Below are 12,620 nucleotides of genomic sequence, written 5' to 3'. Positions count from 1 at the left end.
TGCTGGTTTGTGCATTGTATAGTCTCTTAAAGAATTCATTGACTTGATTAGAGTGCTGTCACTTTGAGTTCTGGAAGTTGGAGTGAAGCATGTCTGATATCTTGCTCATTTTCAGTTCTTCATCATTTTCTGTTCTCTGTGGGAGCAAGTGGATGCAGAGAAGTTCAGCTCTTTGCATATAGGACAGGTTCATAGGCAGAGCCAGGCATTTATGGAGAATGTTGTCAGGTCAAAAATACCATGTAAACTTTGTGATAATATGTAAGACATAATATTGATTAAATGTTGTGTTAACCTACACTTTAATATTTTTGGAATTGCTGCTGTTGTTTTTTGTGTCTTCCTCCTTTCAGTGATATAAACTAGAGACATTAAAATGTTTCTGTTTATTAAAACTTCTGTGATGCCTGCGTTTTAGAGGAGTAAATATCTGACAGTCTTAAATCCCTTTCTTAGTAAAGGTGATTAATTATTTGTTCATAAGAACTGTTTTTCCTTAGTTGATTAACTGCTGTCGAAGTGTAGCCTGAGGAGGGGAGGGGGGATGCACCACCATCACTGTATGAAGTCATCTCTAATGTCTGAATACTGTTACTAAGAGATGATGCAGTGCTCAATACCTAACACTGATTTCTTTTAAACTGGTGTTAATTAACCCTTCACTCAGTAGTTGTCATAAAAGTATTCATTTTCTTCCTTTTTTTTTGTTTGTTTGTTTTTGGGTTTTTTTTTTTTTTTTTTTTTTTTTTTTAGGTTTGGTTTTTTTTGAGGTGAAGGGGTGGGGGTTTTTTTTGAAATTTTTTTCCCCATTTTCACCTGTCTGACCAGCTGCTGACTCTTTCTCTTTCTCTCCTGCTTTCAATGCATCTTGGGTAGAATTGTGGAACAAGCACCAGGAAGTGAAAAAGCAAAAATCTTTGGAAAAAACGAGTAAGGAAATTTAAAAAAAAATGTAGAAACTGATTCCTCCAGCCTCCCCATAACTGCCAACTCCCCAGGTGCAGGGTGAGCTTGCATCTCTGGCACACTGGTTTTATACTCACAAGAACAAAATCTATCAAGAAAGTCTCCATTAACGGACCAAACAGATCTGTTTGCCCTGAGGAAATTCTGTTCAAATGTCTCTTTCTTTTTTTTTCTTTCTTTTTCCTCCCCCAGTTGTTGCCTTCAGAGAAGGGAAGCAGGTGTTCTGCATCCTCACCAATCAGATAAATATGAAAGAATTTTGAGATACTCCATCTCCTTCCTTAAAAGTTAAAACTTTTTTAACAAGTTGTTTACATTGATATATTGATTGATTAAATGTTACTGGAATGAAGAATTCCTACTTGTTCAAGCTGTGGGATGGTGAATTTTGTTAACTGGCATCAACTATGAACAGGCAGTCTGCAACAAGAAATACTTCTGAGGGGGAGAGAGAAGGTGTATGTGAATAACTGTATTTAGTGATGGCTTCTAGAAAATAGCCTCATAATAAGGAATCAACCTCATTTTGTTTTTCATATCCCTTGGTGAAGAAGGAGTGAAATAGTTTGAGGCTGTTGCAGAGTCTAAATAATAGTCTAAATCTACACAAATCTGAACATCTGTTAAAATATGATAATGAATAAAATATGAATACTCTGCAGGTGCAATACCAGGTTTTGCTCTTTTGGTTGTCACTGTTGTAAATAGGGACATATGACTTAAGGGCAACAGCCAATGTATAACAACCATGCTGTGGTAGCTGTTTCTTAACCATAAGCTTAGTTTGTATTTCGCAGAGCTGATGCTACCTATTTTACAGACTGGAAATTGGGAAGGATTAATACCTGAGATGAGTGAGTGAAGATTCCTAACATTCTGATTAGGCCTGGGTTTGCTTACATTAGTTTTAGGCAGCTCAATTAAATACTTCTGTTAAGTACAGATTAGGATGTGGAGTTAGTTCAAAGAGAATGTGGTCACTCTGCAGTACAGCTTACTGTCCTTCAGTTGTGGATTGCTACCTGCTGAGGTAGGAGTGTGTGAGACAGACACACAGCACATGCAACACAGCTGCCCTCCCAAACGGAGCCTTTCAGGTAGGTGCCTGCATTGGGAGGGATAAATAGTAGTTTTAGTGTTCCATGTGTATTAGAAATATGGCTCCATAAAGAAGGGAAAGGGAGGTTTTTAAGTGCCTGTAAATTGACAGTGACAACAATGTAGTTGTGGCTGTTGTGCTCCTTAAACTCAGTTACAGGCCTCAAATATCTGAACTGCTTCAGTCAATTTCAATTCCTTTAAAAGTCAAACTGCCAGAAACATACCTGAATTATGTGTTGGGATGGGAAACTCCTAAATTGCTTAAAACACACAGCTGAAATTTTGTGTTATTGCTGTAATAATAAGATATATAACTTTTGGCTGTATCAGAGCTAGAAATGATGACCACTTGAATGAGTGGATGTAGACCTCTAGAAGTGAGCTATGTGTATTTCAGTGAAAAATAATATTCCAAATTCTTAGCAAATATTTTTTTAGTTATTTTCTTCATCAATTCTGTTTATGCTTTCTCTTTCTTAGAGTCTTTGAGGAGTTGATTTACAGTAACTAAGGCATTTGGGTCTAGAGGCAAAATACTATAGCAAGTGAAGAATGCTTTCTGTAAACACTTCACAGGAAGAATTGATGGTTGAGTAGTAAGCTAGTATGGTCTGCACAGCCCGCTTATGGCTTTGCTATTCATGAGTTTACATATCATCTCAAACTCACTCCCACAAATCTTTGTATATTATCCTTCTCTCTCTCTCTCCTCCCTTCTCTTTTTCTTACCTTTTCACTATCTTATCCTCTCTAATATTACATATAATACAAACATGTTCATAATTCCCAGGTTGTTGTGATCAGTGGTTACACAGGTAGTGGCATTGTTTGTTTAGAGATACTGGCTATAACATGGGTATAGAATGCAAATATTCCAGCAGGTGATCATGTCTTCCTGTTACTGAATAGTTGGCAGATATGGCTATGGCAGCAGTATTGCATTCAGTCTCTTCCCCTTTCTGAGAGTATTAACATCCTGTGCACCGCCTATAACACACTCTTTTCTTGCATTGTTATTTACTTCATTCAGTGCTTATCCAAATTTCTTTTCAGGCTCTACCTCTCCATCATTCTCTTTTCCTTCTGCCATCCCATCTGAGGACAATAGATGATACAATTCTAGAAGTGCATGGGAAATTGAACATAAAGTTCTTTATCCTTTCTTTCCCTTTTTTGTTTTTTTGGATTGTTGGGTTAATGAATGCATGACTTTAAAAGCTTGCTGATTTCCTCTCTCTCTCCTACGTATGTGATTGCCAACTCTGGAGAGCCATTTGTTAATGTAATTGGGGAATGTTGTGAAGTACAGCATCATACAATTTTAATCTTTGAAAATCTTACTGGGTAACACCAATTGTCGCTGTTTATTTGCTTGTCATTTGTTGCCTGATTTTTGCCTAGATAATTGCAGTGGGCAACCAAAAAACTCAGTCCAGGACTTTGAGCAATTTAGCTGTTCAAAAAAGGATTCTGACTTTTAAGTAACTAGGTATTCTTTTTTATTACCAAGAATTAAAGGAAGTGGCTTCCTAGAGTTGAATGTCAACTGCTCTGCATGTGTTATTGTAACTGGAAGCTACTTGACTGTTGTCTGTCCTCTTATCTCTCTTGAATGGCTAAGAAAGGTACTGTTTAATTATAGTCACTCCTGGACTTTGGAATATTTGAAATTCAAACTAATGTTTGAAGACTAGCACATGTGTTCTGCTGGCCTTGTTGTTTTCAGTACCAAGGAATAATAAAAAATGCATTAAAAATCAAAGAAATGAGAAAGCAAATCTGTTTTCTTGATACTGTTCCTGCTTCCAGTCTGTCATCTGCTTTCTCCTATACTGTTTTTTCTTGGTACAGTAATTATTTACTCTTTCTTTTGTTCAGGACCAGAAGGTGTGAAACAGTTTGATTTGGGAGAAACAGATGAGAAGAAATCCCAAATCAGTGCAGACAGTGGCCTCAGTTTGGCCTCAGGTTCTCAGGTCAGTGGCTCCTATGCTTGCTTTATTTATGTGGTAAGAGACAGGATTCTTCTATTGACTGCTTACTTATGGGAAGACTTCTAAGGTTTGAGTATTCCCTCAAACCAAATGAGAGGCTAATTTGGTAAAATTTCTTTGCCCCTTTCTCTAGGGCATTGGTCTTTGTAAACTCAATTACAGGACACCATGGTCTTTTTGACACTCAGACAGTAGTTTCTATCTGATTGGCTAAATAAACTAAGGAAGCATAAGGCATGGGATTCAAGAGCCCAGAAGAATGGGAAGTGATGTTCTCTCCTTATGGTAAAAACTAATGTGACTCTTCCTGTCCTTTATATGTTTTGACTGCAGAAGAGTGATTTTGACTCTATTCCCAGTGGAGGACCAGCAGTTATGGTCCGAAGTACAAGCCAGGATTCTGAAGTCAGCACTGTGGTAGGATATGCCCAGAGTGAAATCTGAATGTGACTGACTGCTTGTTAAAGTGGGAAAGGGCATTTTGTGCCTACATTTTGTGTGATGTGGCAGCAGAGTGTCACACATGCATCATGTACTCTGTGAGTTCTCTCTCCAGAGCCTCTGAGTGGGCAGCAAGCATGTGTGTGTGCCAGAACATACATAGTGCTTGCTTTATGAGCACATTACAGCCTTCATATATGGTGCTCATTGCTGCTATGCATTCCATATATTGGTGTATGTATGGAACTGGTGGATTGCAACAGTTCTATAAATATGTCTTAGTTTTGTATAAACTATCTATAAAAAATAAAAGTTTTAAAATGTAACCTGAGATCAAAAAAGGCAGGTTGTTTGGTGCATTAAAAATGAGAGGAAATTCTCTGATGTATTATCTGTTGAAGGTAATGGCTTTATTTTTCTCCACAGGTTAGTAACAGTTCTGGAGAGACACTGGGAGCAGACAGTGACTTGAGTAGCAATGCTGGTGATGGCCCAAGTGTGGAAAATGGTGGCAATTTAGCAGGATCCAGAGGCACTGTGTCAGACAGTGAAATTGAGACAAACTCTGCTACTAGCTCTATCTTTGTAAGGGCGTTGCAGACTTAATTTTTTTTCTTTTTAATCTCGTACAGTAATATTTCAATGTGTGTGCCTGATTCAGTTCTAAGACTTAATCAGCAATGAGGTACAATATTACAATGTCAAAGATATAGTTTTGTCTGGATCCACATACCTTTCTTCATCTCCTCTGCAACAAATGTTTTTTTGAAAGTAGTAGAATCACATCTTGCACCACTTTAGAGACTCTAGTAATGTTTAATATTAATTCAGTGTTTCTCTCAACCAAATGGACGTTTGGTGGGCATTATTTGTTCTTAACTAAAATGAAAATTCCCTGTTTCTTAGGAGAAGAACTGTTTGATTGAGTAAAGGAGTGATCCATGTTAGTTTTAGCAGCTGTTCTGTTTCTTTAAAGTATTACTTAATCCTATTTGAAGTGTAATCATAACTTTTAAATATATTTGCCTAGTTGGAAGGTCTGTATGCAGCAAAACCCAAATAACTTGTGAGCGCTTCATTTTGTAAAGTCCTTGATTATTGTGCATAACCTCTAATATGCATCTTACCAAGAAAATAACGATACACTTGTTTTGGCTAAATCAAGCTCTCAGTGAAATAAGAAAACAACTTGCAGTGCCTTAAGATTGGTCTCACTGTGTTCACTATTTTATAATCCTGATAAGATTGTAAAAGCCTTTACAGGGCTTCTTCTTCTAATGTTAAGAAAGAAACAAAACCATTGTGTTTCATGGCAGATTTCTACAAAAAGCATGAAAATTATTTAACCACATCTGCTTTCTTAGTTGGGAGTGGGTGTCCTCTCAGTTACTGAAGAAGTCAGACTTTTTTTAACATTTATTTTTCTGTGTTTTTCTACTAAACTAAATAGAATAGAACTGAATAGAAATTAAATAGAATTCTAAGAAACCTCGCAAGAGATTTACAACAAAGATGATGGGTGTATATGACGTGCAGTGAATTCACATATTTCACCATAGTTTACCTGGTGTAGAGAAATAAATGGGCCAGCTTTGTTGTCACAGTTCCTGCTGGCTGGTCGTCCCAGCTCTCACTCTTCAGGCCAGATGAGATGTAATTATTTGCTTAATGTCACACTTTTATGAATGCATAAGTATGAAATAGGGGGGATGACAGAAGAGTTTCTTTCCTTCAGTCTGGGGCTTGTGTTTTGCCTCAGTTTTTGTTCAGGGAAGCACTGTGCCTCCTCTGTGTTTTGATTTCTCTGTTTGTCTTTCTTAGATTTTTCTTTGGCTGACTCTGGATGTTAAAGTGTATTCCGCTGCTCTTTGAACAAAACAATTGTTTTGTGAATGTTTGCAGGAGAAGCTTTTTTGAAGTATAGCTTGAAAACTTGCATCTGTTAAACCCAACAGCACAAGAGAGATGCCTGCAGGGTGCAGAGTTAAATTGTCAATTCCTCTTGTATTATTTTCAGGCCAAGTCTCACAACCTGAAGCAGAGTGTGAAGGATAGCAAAGGGAGTACTCCAGGGAGAGGTCCAGAGGATGGGAGCCAGCGTGTCTATCTGTATGAAGGACTTTTGGGTAAGCTACTTTTATTTGTGGGGAGGGAATCTTTCAGGTTGAAGTTCAGGTGAAATCATGTCTAGGACAGACTGGAATTTCCACTTCCCCAACACTTTTTAACCTCCAACTGTTGTCCATGCTGGTAGAATAGGAAGGCACATCAGACCATTCAGAGTAAAGCCAAAGTTTTGCTGGGGAAATTAAGTAAGAGGAGATTGGTGTGAGTGGTGTAGTTTGCATAAAATTAAGTGTGTCCGAATCTCTTGCTCTTCTTGAATATGAATTCTTTAAACACGGTGAAGAAAGGGAGAAGGAATGTATGGAAAGCTAAAATATATCCCTGATCTTGAGAAAATATCATTCACCTTAAGTCACTGAACAGAGGGCTAAACTCAGAATACTAAAGGGTTTCAAATATATCCCTTGAATGAGTACATTGGCTATTTTGTATTTTGTCTGGACTTGCTGTTAATCAAAAGCTCTCTCTTCCTGTGTTTTTCATCCTTCCCATTTATCGTTCCTACCTGCTTGGAATGGTGCAGGTAGGGATAAAGGATCTGTCTGGGACCAGTTAGAGGATGCTGCAATGGAAACCTTCTCTCTGAGTAATAATCTTATCTTTCCACTTCTCTGTGTGTTTGCTGTGATCTGTGTCTGTCTGAGATATTCCTGTCTCTTTTGGGCATTGTTAACAGTGTATGGAAGAAGCTGTACTCCTTAAAAAATAGAGATGAGAGGTACTTTACTGTAAGGGATTAAAAATATTGTGCCATTAATTAGAATAAGAGATTTGTCTTGTCTTTTCTTTTAAACTTTTCCTCATTTGTGATATTGCTTGTGGTTTAGAAGTAACCTTTTTTTTTTATTTAATATAGTTTCATTGTGTGTTGGCTTATGGTATTTTCAAGGAGTGGGAATGAACAGGAATTAACCATAAAGTATCTGACTGGAATAAATGGAATAAATGCTCAATTTTTTATACATTGCATAGGCAAAGAGCGTTCAACTTTGTGGGACCAGATGCAGTTCTGGGAAGATGCTTTCTTGGATGCTGTGATGTTAGAGAGAGAAGGAATGGGGATGGACCAGGGACCTCAGGAGATGATTGACAGGTGAATTCTTCAGTAGACCTTTTTCCTTCTCATTGTTCCACCTGGGGCTGAAATAGTAAAAATAGTAGGGAAAAAATTATTTTAATTCTGCTTAACATGCTATTATCACTTTGTAAACCTTGTTAATATACCTAACTATTCCAAAGGGAGTCTTTTCTCTCTCTGCTGGTCAGTAGCTCCTGATAATGAAATACTTGTCTTTAGTTATGACATATGCATTTTTTAACTCTTGTGGTGAGATATTTCCAGAGAAATTGGTGATGTAAGCATAAGAACAATATGAATGGATGGAATAGACTAGATCATTAGTAAAGCAAGAGAGTTCTGTGGCAGGATGGCTATATTCTGGAATAATAGTGTATTGACATACAGTGAAAAAATTAAGTAGCTCCAGAAATGGCATTTTGAGCCTTCTCAAAATGCAAAGTAACTTAAAGGTGTTTTCACAGCTTGTAGTTAAACAAAAAAACCCATGAGGAAACCACTCTCTAGAAATATCTGTGTGGTTGCCTAAGGCTTGACTGTTTCTAAGATGTCAATCTTGACTCACTTCCTCTTCCTCCCCCCAGCTCTGTTAACAGCTGATCATTCAGTGTTCATGTCTACCACCTGCAGCTCTACTCCCTCCATCCATGCTATCATGGAACATGAAATTTGGTAGCCAAAATAAGAACTAGTTTGGGGTGATAGTTTCAAAAGTATTGTTCCAGAAACTGCCTACCTTGCTTGAAAAAGAGAGTGCCTGGTGCACTTCCTTCATCAGGTTTCTTCTGCCTTGCAGCTGTATTTAAGCTCTAAAGTGGAATAGCTCTTGTGCTGTGTTATGTGTTCCTCTTCTGACAGTTGTAATTGTCATGGAGCTGCCACTGCAGAGAACAGGAAATGGATGATAAGCCCAGCAGACCACTAACAAATTTCCCACTGAACAGATGTTATTTGTTTCAACTAGTTAATAATTAAGGAAATGTTCAATTACTGATGACAGTTTTTTACTGGAAAATGCACACTTGACTTAGTGTTTTTAGAGGTTTTATTTGCTGTACTCTTTGCAAACAGTGCTGTGTCCTCTGCCAGTGCTTTAGTGAAGTGGATGAAGAATGCCTGTGTGTCTGTTTCAGATGTAGCTCTTCTTGCAGGTATCTTTCCCTGGGAGAGCACGACCGAAAGCGTTTGGAGGATGATGAGGATCGCTTGTTGGCTACACTGCTGCACAATATGATTGCTTATATGCTTATGATTAAGGTGATTTCTTGTTCTTTTTAATAGATTGCTACTCAGATTTTCATTTGTGTTGAAACCATACATCTCTGCTAATGAAACTCAGAGCTGTGGATAATAAAGGCAGTTTCTAGTAGAAACTGTGAAGTTGGAGGGCTTTCTGTTACCAGAGAGATTAATTTATTTGGGAAGGGAAGCATAATCCTGCAAAGCCAACGCCTTGGTACTTTATTTTCTTGTTTTGCATAGCAGAGCCTAGTAGGTTTTAATTTTAAAATATATTGAAAAATACAATGCTTTCTTTCAAGCACAAAGAATTCAGCACAAAGAATTCTTGTCAAAGGAAGGAAACAGAATGAGTTTGTTTTATATACTCCTCAACATTAAGGTCATAATGCAAATGTGTTAAAAAACATGTTTGATCCAGCTTGAAATCAGCATTCAAACATGTCTTTGAATCCTTTAGTATCAAAGGCTGGCATTCATAGTTACCTTTTGAAATGGCACCTGAGGCAGAAATATTTTGCTTCTGAGCTTGCCTGCAGCTCATCATCAGGAAGAGCCTTTTGCTGTTTGAAGGCTCTCTGGGTGTGCGTGTTAGAGCCACAGCCTAGTGACCAGGAAACACATGGTGAAAGAACGAGAGCTCTGAAAGATACCATGTTGTGTTGAGGGCTCCACGGCTTCATAACTTGAGTCTGTGCAGAGGAGGATGTGGAGGAGCTGGTCTGGCCAATGAGACTCAGAAGTGGTAACATGGACAACTGAGGCTTCTAATGTCAGTAGTTGGAAGCGGTGGGTAGTGGAACTGCAGCTTGTGCACATGGGCAGGCAGGAAATCTGTTGTGCACAGCATCATGTGCACAGGAGCTGGAAAAAGTGGGGAATGTGCATTGTTGTCCAGTGCTGCTGATTAAAGAGGTCCTGGCATCAGTGAATTGGATGTAAATTGTTTTGCTTCTTAGCAATGGAAACCAAGATATGTTTGGGAGGTTGGAGTTGTCTGCTGTGAATAGAATATGCAACTGTCTGTATATCTGCTTTCTAGGTGAACAAGAATGATATTAGGAAAAAAGTGCGTCGTCTAATGGGAAAATCACATATTGGATTGGTGCATAGCCAGCAAATAAATGATATTCTAGACAAACTTGCCAATCTGGTAAGTAAAACAGATATCACAGTGATGAGTGATATACCTCTGGGATCTACAGTGGAGGAAATAAATTGCCTGAAAAGTCTTATGTATATTCTCTGCAACACTAATTTTAAAATATTAAAAATAATTAATTGAATTTTTGAATGCTACTCTTGACAAGTATAGAGTAAAGACTGCGACTATATGACCCTGTTTATAATGTTTTAATGTTACACAATTATCAGACTTGCAATACAAATATGTATTAACATGACACTTATGTACCACAGTTATGTGCAACATCAATGTTTTCTTAATAACTTTTGTTGGCAGGAACCTTTATGATTACTATGACGTAAGAAGTGTTTAGTTTTCCATCAGTTTCCAGGCCACTATAAGACTTATAGCAACCGGTTTCTGTACAAAACTGTTCCCAGTATTCATAGAGCAAAAACCTAATGTCCTCTAATGGTCAATAAGAATATAAGCTAAATCTTCAGTTAGTAAATCTAGCCAGTTTTTAACACAATCATCACCAGTGGGAACACAAGTTAGGCTCTTTTAAAGGTAATTTCTACCTTTGGAACTTACTTTTCTGCACAGAAAAGACACAAAATTATCTTATAATTAATTGGGAAAAATCAGAACAGTTTACTGCAATGATACCAGAGCTCAGACACCTCACTTTCCCATACTGATTATGGTACTATGTGAATATTGTATGCTGTCATAACTCTCCCAATCACACTTTTTGAAACTAAACTTACTAGAGTATCTTGCTTACAGCTATGTCCAAAATTGTCTCCAATGAGCTCATTAAATACTGTTAAAAATTCTTCTTCCTTTCATTTGTGTCACTGAATTTTTTTTGTTTTTTTCCCAATGTTCATTCGTGATTGCATGTGGGTTTTTTCCTAGAATGGACGGGAACTCCCTGTGAGCCCCAGTGGCAGCCGCCATATCAAGAAGCAGACTTTTGTAGTACATGCTGGGACAGACACAACAGGAGACATCTTTTTCATGGAGGTAGAGACAAGAATGATACTAATGCAACCAGTAGCAGAAGAAATAAGAGAAACAGCATTAAAAATCTTACATAATATTTTGTGCTCCTAGGTATGTGATGATTGTATTGTGCTGAGAAGCAACATTGGAACTGTGTATGAACGTTGGTGGTATGAGAAACTCATCAACATGACTTACTGTCCCAAAACAAAAGTGCTTTGCCTCTGGCGCAGGAATGGTCAGGAGACGCAACTGAACAAGTTCTACACAAAGAAGGTTTGTATCTTGTCTAATATACACAATACTGCAGGAATAACTGCACAGAAAAAAACAAATCCTTTGCGTGTCATATTCTATGTTTAATCAAAAAATAGCACTCTCTTTCCAGCACTGGTTACTGGACTGCAGTGGTGTTCAGCAGCACTGACATCTGAAGCTGGCATTGTGCCCTGTCATTTACTTGAAAACAGTTGTCCACCAGAAAGTAATTTAAGAAATGACATGTAGCTTTTCTGTTGGAAAAAGGAAAACATCAGTATTACTACACACTGTGTGAGCTTGCAGGCTTGTGAAGATAGGAAAAATACTACAGAGGATTCGTGGATAAAACCTAAATAAAACTATGCCCTAGGAGTTAATGGTGTAATTTTTGATCTTAGAGTCGTAGAATGGCTTGGGTTGGAGGGGACTTTTAAGATCACTTGCTTTCAACCCCGCACTGCCATGGGGCACCTTCCATCAGTCCCTCTGTCCATGTCACTGACCCAGCGCTGACACCCAAGGAACATCACTTGTCACCGTTTTCCACTTGGATGCTGAGCCATTGATCTCGTCTCTTTCGTTTGTCCATCCATCAAATTTGTTCCTTTCTAGTATAGAGTAGCTCAGCCTTCTCTGTGTCCTGTATCTTGAGCTATAGAAAAATAGAAAATTTTCTGAAATTTAGCTCCTAGATTATGGCTTAATCTCAGAGTTGAAGGAAGATGAAGAGAAGAATATGCCATAAGGAAATTGATATGAATAATGTAATTATGTGCTTGACTAGCAATATTGATTGCTGGAAGCTGAAAGAAAGAGAGGGATTATTTTGATGCTTATTCTGCAGTAAGAAACTGCATAGGCTTGGTTAGAATGGGCCAATGCATGAAATCTTCACTAGCTTTTGTGGTTAAATGCAATGAAATAGTTTCTCTATCATCTTGGGAAAAAAAAATATAAATACTAACTAGCAATTAGGTGTGCTTGAGCTTGTATAGACTTTTGGTTGTTAGGCATCACATGGGGCTTGTTCTTTTAATAGAATCTTAGAATCTTGCTGTTCTTTCCCTCCCTTAGTGATTTGGAGAAATAACATTGCATTACTCTTCTTATCTTTTATCTGTTAGTGCCGGGAACTGTACTACTGTGTAAAAGACAGTATGGAGCGAGCAGCAGCAAGGCAGCAAAGCATTAAACCAGGTACAAGATTTTAAATGTTGGGAACATTCGTGGTTTAATCTACAATCAGCAAATTTTTTTATTAATAACTCCTTTGAACATA

At 37.8% G+C, this 12,620-nt stretch overlaps 1 protein-coding gene across 18 annotated transcripts in view; it reads left to right on the top strand.

The window, feature by feature from the left end:
• Positions 1-12,620, top strand: part of MADD (MAP kinase activating death domain) — a 68,694-nt gene that overhangs the window by 41,833 nt on the left and 14,241 nt on the right. For 8 of the 18 annotated variants that reach the window (XM_041406999.1, XM_041406383.1, XM_041406198.1 and 5 more), the window contains 12 exons: positions 877-930; positions 3,946-4,043; positions 4,395-4,478; positions 4,929-5,087; positions 6,520-6,628; positions 7,153-7,215; positions 7,602-7,722; positions 8,859-8,964; positions 9,989-10,099; positions 10,994-11,101; positions 11,192-11,356; positions 12,466-12,538. In XM_041406999.1, coding sequence (XP_041262933.1) covers positions 877-930; positions 3,946-4,043; positions 4,395-4,478; positions 4,929-5,087; positions 6,520-6,628; positions 7,153-7,215; positions 7,602-7,722; positions 8,859-8,964; positions 9,989-10,099; positions 10,994-11,101; positions 11,192-11,356; positions 12,466-12,538 — 1,251 coding nt within the window. The remainder of the gene's footprint in view (positions 1-876; positions 931-3,945; positions 4,044-4,394; positions 4,479-4,928; positions 5,088-6,519; positions 6,629-7,152; positions 7,216-7,601; positions 7,723-8,858; positions 8,965-9,988; positions 10,100-10,993; positions 11,102-11,191; positions 11,357-12,465; positions 12,539-12,620) is intronic. The other 10 variants (XM_041407260.1, XM_041406827.1, XM_041406563.1 and 7 more) reach the window with 3 other exon arrangements.

Source organism: Onychostruthus taczanowskii, unplaced genomic scaffold (genome assembly GCF_017590055.1).
Source record: "Onychostruthus taczanowskii isolate IOZ18803 unplaced genomic scaffold, ASM1759005v1 scaffold1, whole genome shotgun sequence".
NCBI classification, from domain to species: Eukaryota; Metazoa; Chordata; class Aves; order Passeriformes; family Passeridae; genus Onychostruthus; species Onychostruthus taczanowskii.
This window is presented reverse-complemented; position numbering and strand designations above follow the sequence as displayed.